This window comes from Chelonoidis abingdonii, unplaced genomic scaffold, assembly GCF_003597395.2.
Source record: "Chelonoidis abingdonii isolate Lonesome George unplaced genomic scaffold, CheloAbing_2.0 scaffold0001, whole genome shotgun sequence".
In the NCBI taxonomy this organism is placed as follows: Eukaryota; Metazoa; Chordata; order Testudines; family Testudinidae; genus Chelonoidis; species Chelonoidis abingdonii.
In genome coordinates this window covers 873293-893546 of record NW_027424262.1, presented here as the reverse complement: position 1 = coordinate 893546, position 20254 = coordinate 873293, and the positions used below count along the sequence as shown (strand labels likewise).

The following is a 20254-nucleotide window of genomic DNA, read 5'->3' as shown; positions in this document are numbered from 1 at the left end:
GGGAAATCTGTATGTATTGCCCAGGAACTACAGCCTTTCGTGCATCTTCACACGCAGGAAGTGATATTTCAGGGCGCTTTTCAGATCTAGGTAGCCTACAATCTGTTCCCAAATGCCTGATTTCTGATTATTAAGAAAGTATTAAATCTCCATTAGGATTATCATCCATCATCTCTATCAATCAGCTTTTCTGAGTGAATGATGGGTGTATATTCAAATATATACTAGAAAGTGGGTCTCTCTCTTTCTACACACACACCCCCTGAACTATGTCTATCACTGCACTGATAACTGCACACCTGTGGTTGCCTTTGCTATAATATGGGATGCGATAAATAATTGATTTTGGATTAGGTTCTTTGGTCTGTAAACTTTGGCGCAGGGGCTGACTTTTACTGTGTTTGTGCAGCACAATTGGGCCCTGATCTTGGTTTGGGCTTCTCAGAGCTACTGTAACACACATAATAAAAAACCAATAGTTTTTGTGAGGATGGAGTTTTAAAAGTGAAATCATGTCCTGGAAGTTTTGTCTCCAGATACAATGAAAGACAAAAAAACTCTCTCTTCTACATGAGTCACACATGAAAGTGAACTCAGACAGTTTGGATTTGGACCTATCAAGTACTCCATTTAAGACGTAGGGGAACTTTCTATCTATAACCATGATACCTGAGTTATGTAATGACTAAAGAAAGGGAATCCCCCCATAAGAAGGGCTAGAGATATGAATCTGTCTCTTCAGTGTTATGTAGTTGTTATTGATATTGAGCCAGCATTTATAAGACACTTTGACCATAACATTCCTTACAATCAGAGCTGTTAATAAATATGTTTGAAGTGCCACTTACTTGAAGGACAGGGAAAAATATCTGTTCACTATTTGTTTTTCTGTTAAAATTTATAATAAAATGTAAGATCGACAGCTTTGCTCAGAATGGAAGGAAATTACTTAAAACAACTCAAGGACATTAGATTTTGAACTCAGCAGTAAGTAGGGTGGGATATCTATATTTATGTATATAGATATAGATTTTTTTTTTGCGGGGATGGCAATCTGTACAGATATATGTTTTAAAAGAATAAATTTGAAACTTTATCTGACTTTAAATCATGTGTATTCAACATTCAGATTAAGGGCAAGTTAAATACCAGTTGTGGGCTTCACTTGTTATGACATGTAATTATCACTCTGAAATAGGGGAATGCTATGAGTGGGATTTTCAAAATCACCTACAAACTGGGGTGGCTGCAAGTGCTCTGAAGGACAGGGTTAGAATTCAAGATGATCTGGACAAACTGAAGAAATGGCCTGAAATAAATAGGATGAAATTCAATAAGGACAAATGCAAAGTACTCCAAATGCATATTGCACCAATATGAAATGGGACAAGACTGCCCAGGAAGGAGCATTGAAGAAAAGGATCTGGGGGTTATAGTGGATTACAAACTAAATATGAGGCAACAATGTAATACTCTTGCCCACCCCCCCAAAAAAAGAAAAAGAAAAAAGGGACCATCATTCTGGAATGTATTAGCAGGTGTGTTGTAAACAGGACATGAGAAGTTTCAGAGTAGCAGCCGTGTTAGTCTGTATCCGCACAAAGAACAAGAGTACTTGTGGCACCTTAGACTCTAACAAATTTATTTGAGCATAAGCTTTTGTGGGCTATAGCCCACTTCATCGGATGCATGCAATGGAAAATACAGTAGGAAGATATTTTTATACATATATATATATATATACACACACACACACACACACACAAATACACACAGAGAACATGAAACAATGGGTGTTACCATACACACACTAACGAGAGTGATCAGTTAAGGTGAGCTATTATCAGCAGGAGAGAAAAAAAACTTTTTGTAGTGGTAATCAAAATGATCCATTTGCAGCAGTTGACAAGAAGGTGTGAGGAACGGGGGCGAGGGAGAGAATAAACATGGGGAAATAGTTTTACTTTGTGTAATGACCCATCCACTCTCAGTTTTTATTCAAACCTAATTTAATGGTGTCCATTTTGCAAATTAATTCCAATTCAGCACTCTCTCTTTAGAGTCTGTTTCTGAAGTTTTTTTGTTGTAATATTGCGACTTTTAGGTCTTTAATCAAGTGACCAGGGAGACTTAAGTGTTCTCCGACTGGTTTTTGAATGTTATAATTCTTGACGTTTGATTTGTGTCTATTTATTCTTTTACGTAGAGACTATCCAGTTTGGTCAATGTATATGGCACAGGGACATTGCTGGCATATGATGGCATATATCACATTGGTGTGAATGAGCCTCTGATAGTGTGGCTGATGTGATTCGGTCCTATGATAGTGTCCCCCTGAATAGATATGTGGACAGAGTTGGCAACAGGCTTTGTTGCAAGGATAGGTTCCTGGATTAGTGCTTTTGTTGTGTGGTCTGTGGTTGCTGGTGAGTATTTGCTTCAGGTTGGGGGGCTGTCTGTAGGCAAGGACTGGCTTGTCTCCCAAGATCTGTGAGAGTGATGGATCATCCTTCAGGATAGATTGTAGATCCTTAATGATGCGCTGGAGAGGTTTTAGTTGGCGGCTGAAGGTGATGGCTAGTGGTGTTCCGTTACTTTCTCTGTTGGGTCTGTCCTGTAGTAGGTGACTTCTTGGTACTCTTCTGGCTCTGTCAATCTGTTTCTTCACTTCAGCAGGTGGGTATTGTACTTGTAAGAATGCTTGATAGAGATCTTGTAGGTGTTTGTCTCTGTCTGAGGGGTTGGAGCAAATGCGATGTACCGAGAGCTGCTGAACAACGATCATTGCGTGTCGAGAAAGCTGAGGCATGTAGGTAATTCAGTGATCAGTAGGTTTCCAGTATAGGGTGGTGTTTATGTGACCATCGCTTATTAGCACCAGGGTTGCCCAGAGGATTCAGGGGGCCTGGGTCAAAGCAATTTCAGGGGCCTCTTCCATTAAAAAAAAATACTATATTCTCGTGGGAGCCCCTGTGGGGTCCAGGGCAAATTGCCCTACTTGCCCTCCCGGGTGGGCCTGATTAGCACTGTAGTATCCAGGAAGTGGATCTCTTGCATGGACTGGTCCAGGCTGAGGTTGATGGTGGGGTGGAAATTGTTGAAATCATGGTGGAATTCCTCAATGGGTTCTTTTCCAGGGGTCCAGATGATGAAGATGTCATCAATGTAGCGCAAGAAGAGCAGGGGCGTTAGGGGACGAGAGATGAGGAAGCACTGTTCTAAGTCAGCCATAAAAAATGTTGGCATACTGTGGGGCCATGCGAGTACCTATAGCAGTGCCGCTGATTTGAAGGTATACGTTGTCCCCAAATTTGAAATAGTTGTGGGTGAGGACAAAGTCACAAAGTTCTGCCACCTGGTTTGCCGTGACATTATCGGGGATACTGTTCCTGATGGCTTGTAGTCCATCTTTGTGAGGAATGTTGGTGTAGAGGACTTCTACATCCATAGTGGCTAGGATGGTGTTTTCAGGAAGATGACCGATGGATTGCAGTTTCCTCAGGAAGTCAGTGGTGTCTCGAAGATAGCTAGAAGTGCTGGTAGCATAGGGACTGAGGAGGGAGTCTACATAGCCAGACAAACCTGCCGTCAGGACACGGAAAGTAATTCTTCTGCTCTACTCAGCATTGATAAGGCCTCAAGTAGGGCAGTGTCCAGTTCTGGGCACCTCACTTTGGGAAAGATGTGGACAAACTGTAGAAAGTCCAGAGGAGACAAACAAAAATGATGAGAAGTCTAGAAAGACTTACAAGGAAAAATTGGGTTTGTTTACTCTGGAGAAGAGACTACTGAGGGGGGACATGAGAGTAGTCTTCAAGTACGTAAAAGTTTGTTATAAAGAGGAGGGTGATAAATTGTTCTCTTTATCCACTGAGGACAGAGCAAGAAGTAATGATCTTAAATTGCAGCAACATGAGATATTAGAAAAAAAAAATTCCTGTCAGGTTGTTAAGCACCGGAACAAATTACCTAGGAGGGTTGTGGAATCTCCATCATTGGAGGTTTCTAAGAGCAGGTTACACAGACACGTGTCAGAGATGTTCTCCAAGACTTAGTCCTGCCTCAGTGCAGGGCACTGCACTAGACGATGTATCCAGCCCTATAGTTCTATGATCATATGACTTGGAAAAATCAATGGGACTTTTGCTCCTGAGTTATGTAGATTCTTTTGAAAATTCCAGTCAATAAACTCAGAATCTTTAGTTACAGGACAAAAGGAGCCATGACCTACTCTGAACTTCCTTCTAGCTCTAGCAGAGCAGCCAGCATGGGTCATCAATGAAATACCCAAATATCAGCATTAGAGAGATTATAGAATTCTAGATCCTATTCCAAGAATTCATTTCCAGTAGGCTGTAACATTACCAAACTACAGCAGTATTCACTACCAAAAAAATCTGCTAACTGCTACACAATAAAATTAAATAAAGAAATGTATCAGGGCTACAGAAACTTTATACCTATAACAAACAGATCAATCCTTTCTGCTCTATTCCTAGCCATGTTCTCCTTCTCTGCCAATACATCACACAATGAGAAAATGTACAGAACACAGCCTAGTGTACACCGAAATTGTAGTCCTTTATAAACTTCAGCTTTCTGTTTCACTCAGCAGTGTGCAACCGGCAGCACATTTCCATTACAGAATGAAGCCAGGGGACACATGTACCGCAGAGTGGGCAGTATGAAATGTGAGGGGTGTTAATAAATGAATGTGGATTATGTAGCAGACAAGAACTGGGTGGGTGCCTTATTTTTAATTGGCTAGATCCCTGCCAGGGATGGCCTTTATGTGCTGTGTCCATACAGTGCCTAGCACAGTGCAGCCCTGGGCTCGTAGGCAATAAAGCCATACAAATGACAGTATCTTATCATAACTCACTCTCTGATTTAAGAGAAATTCCCACTCTCACTGATCCTAGCAGTCACATATTTTATGATTAATAATATTTTGCAGTACAGAAGTTCCCCAAGCTTGGTTGGGGTCCTACTGTATAGGCATAGAGTAAGAAAGAGGTTGCAAGCTCTTTGGGTCAGAGACTTAACAGAGAGAGGGTGAGAAAGGAAACTAGGATGACACAACCTTCCCCAAGCAGGCCAGAAGCAGGACTTTCACCCCAGGCTTGTGTCCTAGGCCACAGGGCCATGTTGCCTCAGGCCACGCTGGCAGGTCTGATTTTTCTTAGCAACGTCCCCATGTTGTTGTGGCTGATTGGCGGAATACGCTATGTTGTGAATCAAGCTTTGCATGGCTGAGTGTGCTGTGGGTACAGGAGCTCAGCTGAGCTTGTCACATTTGAATTTTTGGATTGAAGGAGCTTTCTTCTTACAGAAATTAACTAGAAGGCACCACATCTTCTCTGCATTGCTGCTGTCACTCAGGGCTGTATTTCTATTATAATAGCAATAAAAGGTAGTATTTGGGGAGAAACAGTGGAGTCAAATAACAGGGGCTCTCACGTGGGCCTGGAATCTAACTGGGAGCTGGGTACTGTTGCTCTAATGGCAAGGAGACTTTAAAACAAGGCTCTCATCTCTCCCCCAGGCACATGTCCCTGGATGAGACAGCTGCCCACAGCAGACTCAGTGCATGGGTAGCACTGAGATTTCTTCCAAGTTGTCTCCTCTGGGTAAAGCTACACTGGCAAAGCAGGCTGGGGGTTCATACCACTCCCCTGGTTCTCCTGGATGTCCCAGCTCCACCAGCAATGCACAGCAGCTCACCAGCACAGCAGGCTGCCAGTCCCAGCTTCTCAGCTGAGGCCTCCCAGATGCACTCTGCTTGCCCTGGTATCACAGTTATCCACAGCAGACACATCAAGAGCTCACCTCTCACTCACTCTCTGGCCTGCCTCTGCTGAGTCCCAGGGATCCACCTAGCCAGGGTTTTCTTTACAGCAATTTCTAAGACTGAATGCAAGAGGCTTGATCCTGCCGCACAGTCAATGCTCAGCTCTTTCTGTGGTTTGTTTGGGAGCATGATGCCTTGGCAGTCAGCTCTCAGCACTGCATGACCCCACACTGAACTCTTGACTCATCACTATTCTGCACACTGACAACAATGGCCCAGCAGTTAGGTGCCAGCATGGGACTTGGGAGACCTGGGCTCACTTGCCTGCTGTGCCACAGACTTCCTGTGTGAACTTGGGCAAATCACTTAGTCTCTCTGTGCCTCAGTTTCCCATCTGTACAATGGAGATAACTGCACAGGAGTGCTATGAGAGTAGATACATTAGACACATGAGGTTCTCAGATACTATGGTGATGAGGACCTGTGAAGGAGAACACTCACAACCTGTGCCGCCGAGAGTGGTCCGACAGGGGTGTGGCAGGCTGCCTTCTGCCCAGGCGTTCCCCGTCTTACTGCCATTCTGCCCTGCAGTGATCTAGCCTTCCAGTGACTCAGCCCTCTAGTCAAGTCACATGTTCAAGCCTCCCTCTTTTGGGGTATGTCTAAAGAGCCCAGTAACGGGCAAGTCCTCCGGATTAAGTGAGAGAGTCAGGGATTCCCCTGGGGTCTGGGTCTCGTGCTCCAGAGCATTGTATCTTCCCCAACAAGGGAGATTACTGTGGTTGTCTCTCTTTAGGGGGTGGGTAAGAGAGCCCAGGGCCTCCCCTCCACTGGGCTCCAATCCAGGGCCTAATAGAAGGCAGCTAAATCCTGCGCCCTGGGGTGCTAGGGGGTGCCTCCCTGCATCACTCCCTACCAGTCCCCTCTCTTCCCATAGGGTAAAGTAAAGAACTAAACACCCAGATAAAGTCTCTGACCTTCAGCAAGTCCCAGGTCCCATCTCTGGAGGCTGATTCAGGTCTCAGGCAGCAAGAACTCTCAGGGTACCCTTCCCAGGAGCTTAGCATGCAGGTCAGATCACTTCCACATTGGCCTCCCACTGAGCTACTCTGCTCCCCTTTTTAAACACCTCCTCCAACCAGCACATGCAGGGGAGGATGGACACCTGGGTCCAGAATAGCTTTTTAACCCAGTCCTTTCTAGTGTGGGGTTTGTATACCTCATCACAGGCCACAGAGGCACCTAAGATAGATGTAGTTCTGCAGCTCAACTGTGTTTTGTTCTCTCTTTTACCACCTCCATCCCACTCTCAGCACTGCCATTAAATCTATCAGGAGGGTGGACAGTGAAACTCCCAAGCCTGTTCAATGGATACTCACCGAGCTGGGGAGTGGATACCCCCTTTGGTCCCTTATGTGGGAAGGAACAGACTGTTCCAAAATGTCACCTATTCCAAAGCCAGCTAGCCTGTATTGCAGCACATTACACAGCCAGCGCACCACTGGGCGGCTGCCATTCTTGTGGCATGTGATGTTCAAGACCAACAATAATAATTAGGTTTTGGATAAGGATGACTAAGTCAAAATTATTTTCTAAGGTACCGAGTTATCCATGGGCCTCATTACTGTGGTATCTGAGCATCTCACAATTCTTTTTGCATGTATTGATTTTCTCCACACCCCTGGGAAGTAGGAAGCGCTCTTATCCTAACTTTGTGGAGGGAAAACTGAGGCACCCAACTCCCATTGACTTTCAGTGCAGAACTGAACAACTCTCTGCCTCCTAAGTGATTTGTTCAAGGTCGCACAGGAGGTCCCTGGCACAGTGGGGAATTGAACTCAATTCTTGCGTGCCTCCAGCAAGTACCCAACCCTTGGACCATCCTTCCTCTCCGGGCTTTCTTTTTCTATCTTCCATTTTATCAAGTAAGAGCTTTCAGTGCAAAGTGTTAGAACTGTCACGCTATTACAGCACAAGGTGAAATAAGGAATTCCTTAAGGAAATCATTCATATCCTTTGCCAGATTTAACCACACAACTTCCAGGGACATAGGGAAGGCAATCAACATCAGGCTTGCTAGATGGATGGGGAAGAGCTACATCTTGGGTCACAGCTAAGCTATCCACAAAACCAAAGCCATGTGAAAAGGAACATCAGTTGCAGATTGCAAAGGAAAATCCTCCCAGGTGCAGTGAGTAAAGTCCATAGCATGGTATCTTCAACTTAGGCACAAAAGTGAATGAAAGCGCCGAGATATATGCCTTTCATGTTCTAATCTTTAATTGACAAAATCCAAAAGGGAGTAAACAAAACATTTGACTGTCAGCAGCCTTACTGGGTAGCCCGTCAGCTCAGCAGCCTGGAGTGTAGACCTGATTTCAGGAGGAGGAGCTATCGCAATGTTTTCCTTCAAATGTGTCACTGCTCTGCTGTTTTGTGGAGGAAGGAAGCTATGCTAGGCAGACCTGAAGAAGGGACATGTGATGTGCACACAACAGCTATACCAAATGACTTCTAAGCACTGAGCAGACAGAAGTGAGATCTGCTCCTTACAAGTGAAACATGCCTTTTTGTTTAATCAGCCCATTATGCAGTGTCTCCAAATAGAGTCTACTTCAAATAAATGAAGTTGTTCCTCTCAGAGCAACCTTGCAGTCCATGAAGATGCGAAGTCCAACGCACCAGGAAGACTGCTAACAAGGAAGAAGATCATTATTTACTCTGATTGCTTGCCTGGGAAAGTTTCTGACACTCACTTTGTCTTTGTGCTTGACTGCTCTTGGAAGGGGCATTGGAAAGTGACAGAAGATAATGCACTGTGTTATGATTTATCACCCTCTTATTTCCATGGGCAGCTGATTGTGGAGCTATTCTTTTAGCTTGTCATGTTTGGAATTGCAGGAATGTGGCCTATAGCAATTGTCATGACGCACACAGGAGACTCCAGCACAGTGCATGAGAACATGGGGAGGAAGAGCAGCTATAGCAGTCCACAGCAAGATCAAACTGCCCCATCCTGTCAGCCACAGCTGATCAGAAACAGACCCACAAATCATGATCCCAAGCCCATTCGCAGGGCTAGACTGTGACTTGGTCTGTATCCCTAGGCAAGAGAGTAAAGGGGTGTAAGTATCCCTCACCCCTTACACCTATGTGTGCGCTACCCAGACCCGGGTCTGCACATAGAACAGAAAGAGGCCACTGTGCACCCACCAGAACAGCGTGGGGTGCAGGGGATGGGACTGAATGGACTGAATAGCACCCACTTGTGGCCTGAACAGCAGAGTCAGTGTTGGACTGGAGGGGGCCAATAATTGACTGCTGTTATAGGCTAACAGCAAATTTCCACCTCTATCCCTGCTGTGGCGCAACAGGAGGCAGGCAAGAATTGTGGATCAGAGGGGTATCTGTGTCACAAGTCTCCTGACATACGTACGCGGACACTATGAATAACTTTTGTTGTCTGTTTTGCTTCAGCAGTAATCTGCTGCCACGGATGCAGTACAACTGAGACAAAAAAGTGGCTTCTCATAATTCATTCCATGTAGAAACAGGAACTTACCAGCGCTGACTGTGATAGCTTCAATAAACTGTTCTCTCCAGCTGTTAGTTCCAACCACAAGGGCTAGGTTTGTCTTCTTAATGAGCTTGTCCACAGTATTCTGCAGATGGAGACACGTATAAATGAATTAAGTGCAATGCTGGTTCAGAACCAGGGATCATGGGCAGAAATGAAAAGCCTTCTGGATTTACATTGTACAGTTATGGAAAAGATATTCTGCTCAGAACAAGAGTACCAGCAGCAAAAGTGACAATACATATGCACACAAAATCCCATATTCCATTAAAAAGGTCTGTTTGAAATATAAATACAAGAGAAGTTTGCTAATCTGCACACCTTCTAACTAGAACTAAAAATAAGTGGTCTCTCCACATTCTTCAGCAGAGGTTTAATGGCAGATGCTGTAGAGAGGACTCCTACCTTGCTAATGTTTCTTTTGTTACAAAAGAGATCAAGGAATTTTGATCTGTATATTTGGAAGCACTGTAAATAATTCAAAGTGAATGAAGTATATTTTTGGTTATCCACTCCTGCTTTTTTACAGCATTTGTACACTTGCTAAATCAGGAACTTTAGTCACTAACGCAAAATCATCACTAGTGCTGTAAATGGCTGGCAGAAAATTCTCATTGGAAGTTAATCCAAGCACTCTTCACTGTGTTCGAATATAATAGGGCGTGGCAAGGCATCTCTTACGCCAGCATTTCTCCCTTGGGGGGAAGGGGCAAAGAGAGGGGCTGGAGGAAATCACTCCCACTCCAGAAGGTTTACGTTTTGGACTTTGGTTTATTTACAGGATTTACCAGTAGGTTTCAGGGTAGGCCTGAATAGTTTCCTTAAGCAAAAACACAGGAGAAATACATCTCCTTGCCACTAGCAGAGTATTGACTTACTGTGCTGACATCTGGTCACTAGCCCTTCCCTGAACAGATGCAAACTCACTGCTTTCCCTGGAGGGAGGTAACGAGCTCTTCACCTAGGCCATGCTTTTTCTTCCTGCTGAAACCTACCTTCCTTTTTTTCTTTTTCTTTCTCTCTCTCTCCTCCCACTCTTACACCAGAAGAGGGTTTTTAAAGGTGTGTGTGTGTGAAGGGTGCTTAATTGACTCAGGTGTCTCTAACTAACCTGCGATAATCTCTTTTCAGTTCATAGGCAAAAGGGCCTGCACCATTCTAGGGCTAATATTTCTGCCTTCCACCACACTCTTCTAGCTGTCAGCTCTGACTGTCACAAGTGGTCACAATGGCAGCGGCGAGTGCTTGAACACACACAGAAGAGACTCTACCGCTTACCAGAAACAGTGTGGCTGGTTTATTTTTTATTGACTTTAAAAAGAGGGGATTAGATTGTCAGGCTGAGGCCATGATCATGCACAGGTTTAATTTTACACACACAGATAAATGAGACCACTCACATGTACAAAGCTAAGCATGTGCGTAGTGTATACAGCATCCGGATTCATGTGCATGCATGTAGGACTGAGGCCATAGTCTCTTTTCTTAAACAGTATTTTATTTCTGTGAAAGAGACATCAGGAAGTTATTTAAACCCCAAATTCAGCTTGTGTGAAAATATTTTCAAGAAAGATCAATGACAATAAATTCTTATGGTGCTGGCAGCCAAATGCAACAGCTTGTGCTAGTGCATCATGGGCTCAAGCTTGCACACTGCTGAGCTCTCAGTCCCTCCAATCCAGCTGAGCAATGAAGCACACAAGTACTCCCTTGGACTTCAGTGGGGCTTCAGTGACTTACAGCATCCGAGGACCTGATCCTGACAATGACGCTGACCAGGCTAGTTTCGCTGCCCAAGCCAAGTGAAATGCCAGAAATAAACCCACACCATTGCTACTGACAAGTCCATGCTCTTGCTGTTGCCATGACATCACAGCTGGCTGCTGAGAGGGGACAGTATATAGCACCAGCTATACCTTATTCAGCCACCTGTGCTCCCTTTGGGAGTTGGAGGCAGAAACTCTCACTCCTCCAGAACCTCCTGATGATGCCTCAAGTTGTTGTTATGGGGTCTGTTCCATGGGAGGTCATAAAGGGCCATTAGTGGATTCGATTTTTAAGCATAAAGGCTGTAAATTCAGCAGAACATGAACACACCCTGCCCCTGATGAATTTTTATGTATAGCATTGTCTCTGATTACACCTCTACCATATGAAATCTGGGCTCCGAACTCCTTCTGTTCCAATCATCCCCATCCCAACACACCTCTTTATGGTGCCAATTAAGTAGCTGCCTCTATTCAGCAAAGCACTTACGCATTAGCTTGAATCCCATTGAAGTCACTGGAACTTAAGCATGTGCTGGAGATCTTTGCTGAGCAGGGATGAATTTAAGCGTGTGTGTCAATGCTTTGGCTGAATCTGGGCCTCAAGCATTCAATATACTTGCTTCACATGGATGATACCCTCCTGGGCATAGCATGTGCTTGCCAGATATGTGCTTACTGGGCATGTAAAAAAGACGGTGGCCCTAGTTTAGCAATCTAATAAAATGCAGTGAGATGCTAATGTGAATTCAGGGCTTGCATGCCCTGTGGGGAGTGAGGCAGACAATTGCTGTACCTTGAACTCATAGGATTCTTCAATAATGACTTCTAGTTTGCTATGTTCTCCCAGTACTGGGCGTCCCATTTCTGCAATGCGGCGCTCTTCCTCCTCTTTGCTCGTCAGTGGCTGTTTCTCTTCATTCTCTTCTGTAAAAAAAACAACCATTTTTTGAGCAACACACAATCTTTCACTTTCTGGCACTGGCTTCTGTCAGGAGACTCTATCTCTAAACTAAAATATTCTTTGGCGCTAAGGCACAAGTGACAGACAGTTGTTGGAGTAAGGTAGAGAACATTATGCCTGTGCTGAAAGGTTTTCTGTTGCAGATGGCTGGAAGCACTAGCAAATGAGATCACTAGCTTGTAACTCTTCTGAATTTCAAATCCCGTCCACACCCACTCAGCTCCTCTTGAATTCAGCCTGGGCTATAGGAAAACATTTACAATCTCAATTCCACTCAGCTACGGATTCTCCTCTGGAGCAGCCATGGTGGCAAATTTTAGGGCACTCAATCTAAGGTGGGATTTTCAAAAAGACCTCTGTATTGGCCTCTCTCTGCTCCTGCAAACCAGGCCATCCAGCCCATATGGAAGGGCCCAGCTGCCTCAGCCAACCTGCCTGTATGTCAGTGACAGGGAACTGAATGCATAGTAAAGGTGCACTCAATGAGGCAGGGTCCGGTGGGAAAAAAATAGTACGTGCTCATGTATTTAAAGACTGTATCATAATGAACACAGACAGGGGTGGGGTTAGGGTTGTGTGTGTGTGTGTGTGTGACACTTAAGGTTGCACAAACCTTACTTCTGGCATTATCTAACTTTTGAGTGCTTGATTTTGCACCCTAAACATTTGAGTAATGGAGTATTGTGTAGATAAACACAAAATTACGTCAGATTCTGATCGCAGCTTGTTACATGACTGTAAATCCATCATGCATCTGATGAAGCGGATATTCACCCACCAAAGTTTATGCTCCAATACATCTGTTAGTCTATAAGGTGCCACAGGACTCTGTCTCTTTTTGAAAATCTGGAGTAACTCTGATGTCACTAGAGTCACACCTGACAGACTCCAGAATCACAGAGCTTGGAATCTGAATCTTCTAACCTGTGGTATGCCAAAGGACATAGTACATTGAAAGATAGCTCTTCAGTCACTATACAATCATGACATAAGGCTTGTAACAAGGACTGTGCGACACACCCACATAAAGAACAAGGGCTCTGTATGTCTCTGAGCCCATAATAACTGGTGCAAAACCAAGGACTCTGAGCAGGGGTTCTAATATTTTGAGTGCTTTGCTGACATTTTTTGCAGCAAGTCATAAAATTGGTGAGACAGATTTTAATCAAGTCTGCAGTAAGTAGCTTGAAGACTTTACCATCGCCTTGCGATATGTGTGTTACGTGTGCTTGTCTAAACAACTAGCAATAGGTAGATGAACCTTGGAAAGGTTTATTTCAGTTAAGCATCCAAAAGTTCAGGTGCTTATCTGAACCTCAGCTAAACTGCTATACCGATAAACATGCACGCCCATGAGGCCTGTGTGTGCATCCGAAGAAGTGAGCTGTAGCCCACGAAAGCTTATGTTGAAATAAATTTGTTAGTCTCCAAGGTGCCACAAGTACTCCTGTTCTTTTTGAAAATAACTAGTATTCAGCAAATGATGTTTACACAGAATCTAAGAGCGACCACACTGGGTCAAATCAAAGGTCCACCTAGCCCAGTATCGTGTGTTCAGACAGAGGCCAATGCCAGGTGCCCCAGAGGGAATGAACAGAACAGGGAATCATCAAATGATCCATCCCCTGTCGCCCATTCCCAGTTTCTGGCAAACAAACACAGACCAGATTAAACACAGAACTAGGTACAGTACAGCACCTCTCCCAAAATGGTTTGCACTTCCCACTGCCCCCATCAGGGAGTTGTGCTGGGCCCAGCAACCCATGATATGCTGGCACTGCCTTGCTTGGAGGGAGTGCGGTGTGTGGACATGCTGAACAGATACAGGCTTGCTGAGATGTCTAGTGTGGTCTCAGTGCATTGTTACAAGTCACAGCAGCTCCCATGAACAATAGCAATTTGTAACAATGCAGTTCTCTACCACAGATGAGGCTATAGCAGCCTCCCCCCGACATGTGAATTTCATGCAAGTGCATTCTTGAGGCACTCTGAAGAGATAGCTGGGTTTTCTTCTCATTTCAGCGTCCCTAGTCTAACTCAGGGCCGGCTCCAGGCCACAGAGTGCCAAACGCGTGCTTGGGGCAGCATGCCACGGGGGGGTGCTCTGCCAGTTGCTGGGAGGGCGGCAGGTGGCTCCAGTGGACCTCCTGCAGGCGTGCCTGCAGAGGGTCCGCTGGTCCCGCGGTTCCGGTGGAGCATCCGCAGGCATGCCTGCGGGAGGTCCACTGGAGCCGTGGGACCACCGGATCCCCCTGCAGGGAAGCCTGCAGGAGGTCCACCGGAGCCGCGGGACCGGCGAGCGGCAGAGCACCCCCCCCCGTGGCATGCCGCCATGCTTGGGGCGACGAAATTGCTAGAGCTGGCCCTGGTCTAACTCATCTTAATGAGTGGGGGTAACACACCTTAACTGCTGCTTGGCAACAAACCAAGCACCTGGGAGGCTTGATGTGTTCAAACTGTCGAGTGGCTACAACCTTCCCCTGAGCAGTCTGCACGGAGGGCTGCAGAGTATGTTGCACTCCATGAAGGGATGGGTGAATGCGCCAGAACCAAACTGGAAGAACAAGTCACTGTGGATAGTTCTCTGGAAACTTCTGCTTAACGCACAGCAGTGCTCAAAAATGCTAACAATGTTAGGAACGATTAATAATGGGACAGAAAATAAGACAGAACATATATTGCCACTCTATAAACCCATGGTGCGCCCAACCCTTGAATATTGTGTGCAGTTCTGATTGACTCATCTCAATGGAACTGGAAAAAGGTTCAGAGAAGGGCAATAAAGATGATCAAGGGCATGGAACGGCTTCCATACAAAGGAAGATTAAAAAGATTAGAGCTGTCCATTTTAGAAAAGAGACTAAGGTGGGGATATGACAGAGGTCTATAAAATCATGAGTGGTGTGAAAAAAATTAATAGACAGTAAACCTAGACTGTACTTGACAGGTGTTTGTCTAACCTGCTCTTAAAAACCTCCAATGGTTTTAATTGCCAGTAACATACGTTACCACATGAAAAGGCTACAAGCAAGACAAATGCAGCAGTGTGTGGCTGGAACCCTGACCTTCAGCATTGTTGGATGGGAAGGATTTAGTTTTAAACCCTACAAGTGTTAGGTTTAATAGTTTGGCAAAAAACCCTGGATCTGGAACATTTCAGAGACAATTCTTTGGCTGGTGTAAATCAGTAAAACTTCATTGACTTCAGTGGAGATTGTCTACACAACTTCAGTGGTGCTACACCAACTTACACTAGCTGGCCCTGAGTGGAGTTTCACCTGATGAACAACAACCCTCAGCATTTTCAATTTGCTTTTAGAAGCAGGAGGCTCTTTGGATGACAGGCATCAGATGCCTTTTGTCTTTTAAATTTGCTGCTAAGACACCCAAGCAGCACTTTCAGAAACTATTCATCCTGCCCCTTAATTCTGAGATGTCACCTGTCTCCTTGTGGTCTTAGCTCCTCCCTGCCCCCAGGAGCTGCTCCATATGTCTGTTTATCTTGCAGCTAAGTGCTGGCGCACACAGCTGCTTATGTGGCTGCTGTCAAGGCCAATCTATTAGCCCATTTTAAAATAAACCCTTATTTCCAACCTCCATGGTACTTCTTGCCTTTGTTATGATTCTTTGTGTGTACTGCACTAACACCTGCAGACCCCAGGTGAGATCAGGGCCCTGTTATACTGATCATATACATAAAAACGGCTTCTGTCTCCAAGTGCTTGCAGTGCAAATGGACAAATACAAACAAAGGCATAGAGAGGGGAAGTGACTTGCTCAAAGTCACCCTGTAGCCTGCTCACTGCCAGCCCCATGCTCTACCCCTGGAGAAGGCTGTCACTCAGATAACCAGCCTTTAGGAAACATATTCACAGCTATGGGTAATGCGCAGGGCTACATATTTACTTCCATCTTTTTCTGTCCTCACAGAACATTCCCCGCCGCAGCAAGAATGTCACCACTACAAAGCGGAATCTTCACTGTTCTAAAATGGGGCTTGAACGACTCATGCTTTTAATTGTTGTGGTTTAAATACTTGCAGATTCAAAATGGATAATTATTCATTGAAAAGCCCTTGTCAGATTTTCATGATGCTCCAGAACACTGCTATGTGCTGGCGGGTTTGCAGTCTGGTGAACTTTAAGCTGCTTGTTTCCTGTCCCTTGGCTATCAATGTGGCTGACATCTCAAGGTTTACAATGGGGGCACTCACCTGGAACAAGCCAATCTAACACACAGGCTGCCTGAGGGCTTAACTTGTCAGTTCATAATGGTTTTAACTGGAACACCTGTTTGTACGGATGCCTCACCACTGGGCCAGTTCTGTAATCCATTACAAATGAGGTGGGGAGTGCAGGAGGAGACAGAAGTTTGCGGAGAGGGTCTCTGCCCCACCCTCAGTGTAACAAATACAATTCAGACATCCCATGCATTTAATCTAGGCCTGTCCTGCCCAATGCAATTGGCTTAGACCTGGCTGAACCATGCAGTCAGTAGAGATGCAGGAACCTCTTCCCAATGCAATTACTTTACGCCCAGCTACTCCCCTAATGCAGTTACTGTAGGTCCAGCCTTCCCTCTGCATGGCTCCAAGGCCTTCACTGCTGCAGCCACTTGGGACCCCGGCTCCTCTCACTGCCTTCCCTCCAAGGAGCAGGAGAGGCCACCGCAGAGAAGCCCAGCTGCCCAGAATCCATGTTATTTTCCAGCACAGGAGGAGGCATAGCAGGGAGAAGGCTCGGCCGGGCCCCTTTTCACTGGAGGAGATATTGGACAGGAGGAGTGAATCCTCCCAGCCTGTGTAGCAGCCCAGCCTGCTCTCTGCCTCCTCCCTCCCCCACCCCAAAACTACCCTTGATCCTGGGGCTTTGCTCTCTCATAGTCTCTCTGCGCTGACTGGAGGAGAGGTGAGGGGATGGGGTGTGAGTGGGGAGCTCACAGTTGCTGGCAGAGGGTCTCCTCTCCCTTTCACCCTTGCCAGCTGGCTGCTGCTGCTCCCTGCCTCAGAAAGTGCAGGGAGGTGGAATCAACTCCTAGGCATGATGGATGCATAATGGAGGAGTCATAAAACATCTGACTTCCCCAAGAGAAATCAACTCCCCTTAAACTTTCCACGCCACACTTCCTCCCAGCTCAAGAATTTACCCCAGAAAGCTTGGGAGGCATCACACAGGGAGATTAAAAAACAACAACAGGGGGTTATAAAGTAGCCCTGCTGTTCGCTTTTCAAGGACTTTTGCAGGGCTCATCAGAACTATGCAACAGTTTCATGTGAGAACTTAATTTTGCCAGGAGCCAGTAGTGACTGGAACTGAATAAGGGGTACTGGTAGGAATTACAGCTATTTAAAGCTATCATTGGAACAGGAAAATACAAGTATCTATACACTGAAAAATACCAGGCATCATAAAGGCATGGATATTACTGAAATGCATATTCTGAAGTATATGCACCACAGGTCAGATACTCAGCTGGTATAGACCTGCCTTGCTCTAAGGGCTACAATGCTGACATTGTCTTTAATGGAGCTATGTTGATTATACAAGCTAAGGATCTGGGCCCTGAAGTGTATACACACTGGCTGTGACTCTCCACTGCCTTGTACCTCATATGGCCAATCTGATCTATTAGCACTTTACATCTTTTCCTTCTTTTTTTTAAGAACTGGAAGCACCCTGAAAAGTCATTGAGTCTAGCCCCATACCTTCACTAGCAGGACCAAGTACTGATTTTTGCCCCAGATCCCTCAGTGGCCCCCTCAAGGACTGAACTCACAACCCTGGGTTTAGCAGGCCAATGCTGAAACCACTGAGCTATCCCATTCCCTCCACTTTGCCCTAATGTAAATATCAACATAAGGTGCAAGGCAGCAGAGAAGCATTGGCTCATTATCTTTTTAAGTGTATATAAGACACACATGAGTTTGACTGATACCCACCTCAGCTGGATATATGCATTAGATACACCCATCTGTGTTATGCACCCTTTACAAGGCATGCGTGTCTCCATGGAAACTTTGCAAATGATGCCTCTCCTGACAGCTACTGCTGCTGGGAAATGACATGGAGTGCAAGAGGGTCTGTTCTGGAAGGAGAGCAAGTGACACACGGAGAAGGGATCCAATATGAGACAGGTGAGGAATGACACAGCACATGCATACAGAAGCTGTCTGGGCAGGAATCCATCAGAGTCTGGGCAAGGTCTACATGGATTCCTGTCGCTAACCTATTATTCAGCATTTTAAAAAGCTAAAGAAGTTCCCAGGCAAATAACATTGTTAGCCTGGAGTGAAAGGTGAAAGAATCTATCACTTGCTTCAGTCAAACATTGCTTGGAGAATTGGCAGAAGAACCAGTGCCTGTAAGCTGAAGCCAGACAAATTCAAATTAGAAATAAGGCCTAAAGTTTTTACAGTGAGGGTGACTAACCACTGGAACAAAGCACTAAGTGAAGAGATGGATTCACCTTCTCTTGAAGTCTTCAAATCAAGTGTGGATGCCTTTCCAGAAGGTCTGCTTTAGTCGATCCTAAGTCATTGGGCTTGATGCAGGAGTAACTGATGGAATTCTTTGACTTGTGGTATACAAGAGGTCAGACTAGATCAGGGGTGTGCAAACTACAGCCCGCGAGCCAGATCCGGCCCCTCAGGGTTTTGGATATGGTCCGTGGGACTGCCCCACACAGTGCCGCAGGCCCCCTACCGCTCTGCCCCCGGGAGGGGGGGCAGAGGGCTCCATGCATTGGCCTTGCCTCCAGGCACCGCCCCTCATGACTCCCATTGGCTGGGAATGGGGAACTGTGGCCAATGGGAGCTTTGGGGGAGGTACCTGGAGGTGCAGCAAGGGCAGCGCACGCGGAGACCTCTGCTCCCCTTCCCACAGGGGCTGCAGTGCTTCCTGGAGCGGCGTCGGGCTGGGAACAGGGCAGGCATGCAGGGAGCCTGCCCTGGCCCCCATGCGCGCCACTGCCACCCCAGAGCCCAAACCTCTCCTGCACCCTGCCCCCCAACTCCCTGCCCTAAGCCCCCTGCCTGCACCTCGCACCCCTCCTTCACCCCAACCCCCTGCCCTGGCCCTGCATACAATTTCCCCACCCAGATGTGGCCGTCAGCCCAAAAAGTTTGGCCACCCCTGGACTAGATGATCCAGTGGTCCCTTTGTGACTGAACATTTATCAGTCTGTGATCCCTACTCAGTCTCCCCAAGAAGTCAAATGAAGATGCTGAAGTAACTTAGGCCAACTCCACCCAAGCACAGAATTCCACTGGCACACAGCTTATTGCAGATCTTGGTACTTGAAACTCTGTATTCCCTGAACATAGTATAAAAGAGAAGTGCATTAAAACAAATGACTAGCGTCAGTACATGAACACCCAAAAGCTATTAGCTTCATGTTAATTAAATTGTGGTCCTAAACAACCAAGTCAAAATGAGTACCTTGAATGCTGATTACAGTAGAAGGAACTGGATGATCTCTAGCATGGACCTTCCTGAAGACAGGTTTGCCTAACAAAGTGACGGGCAGAAGATGAGTGGATGGATCACAGTGACTCGGTGATGTTAGTGAACTCTATTTCTATTTCACACAAGGTTATTGTTTTTAAATCCCCATTGCAGACCCTCTTGTCTGCTCTCCTGGACTGATGGGAAAAAGCAGAGCCAGAGAGAAGTGATCCAAGAGTTTACCCTCATAGCCATGGTGGCAAGCTATGGACATCTATTTCCAGCACAGCTGGCCAAGTTCAATCTCAGTTACACTGGAAAAATGTTGAAAATTGTATGTGGTGTTATATAATTTTTTTTTTTTTAACTGTCCCAATTTGGGGCTGGCTCCTCAGAGTCTGATTCTGCGTGTGCTTTTCAGACAAGCAGACAGGGAGATCAGAGGTATGTGAAGTACCTTGTTAGCTAAAAATAGTTTCCCATTGTTTGAGCTTGGCCCTCTGAACCCCTCCTCATGCAGAGTCATGGTCATTGCTGTGCTCTGTTAGTACTAAGAGGGAGACTGATGGCTCTTCTTCTCCAATGCAGAGCTAACAGCTGAGCAACACTTGCAAGGTGTACATTAACCAAGGAGGCATGTGTGTCTGCTCCCCTGTTGGACAAGTGCAGAGATTTGGTACCACATGCATGGCTCACATACAACCCTGTGAATAC

General features: G+C 45.8%; 1 protein-coding gene across 4 annotated transcripts in view; it reads right to left on the bottom strand.

Moving 5' to 3' along the window:
- The window catches only part of SLC8A1 (solute carrier family 8 member A1), a 324738-nt gene that overhangs the window by 22330 nt on the left and 282154 nt on the right, over positions 1 to 20254 (bottom strand). For 2 of the 4 annotated variants that reach the window (XM_032784448.2, XM_032784449.2), the window contains exons 5-7: positions 19535 to 19603; positions 11931 to 12061; positions 9354 to 9453 (exon numbers count right to left, since the gene is read on the bottom strand). In XM_032784448.2, coding sequence (XP_032640339.1) covers positions 9354 to 9453; positions 11931 to 12061; positions 19535 to 19603 — 300 coding nt within the window. The remainder of the gene's footprint in view (positions 1 to 9353; positions 9454 to 11930; positions 12062 to 19534; positions 19604 to 20254) is intronic. The other 2 variants (XM_032784452.2, XM_032784453.2) reach the window with 1 other exon arrangement.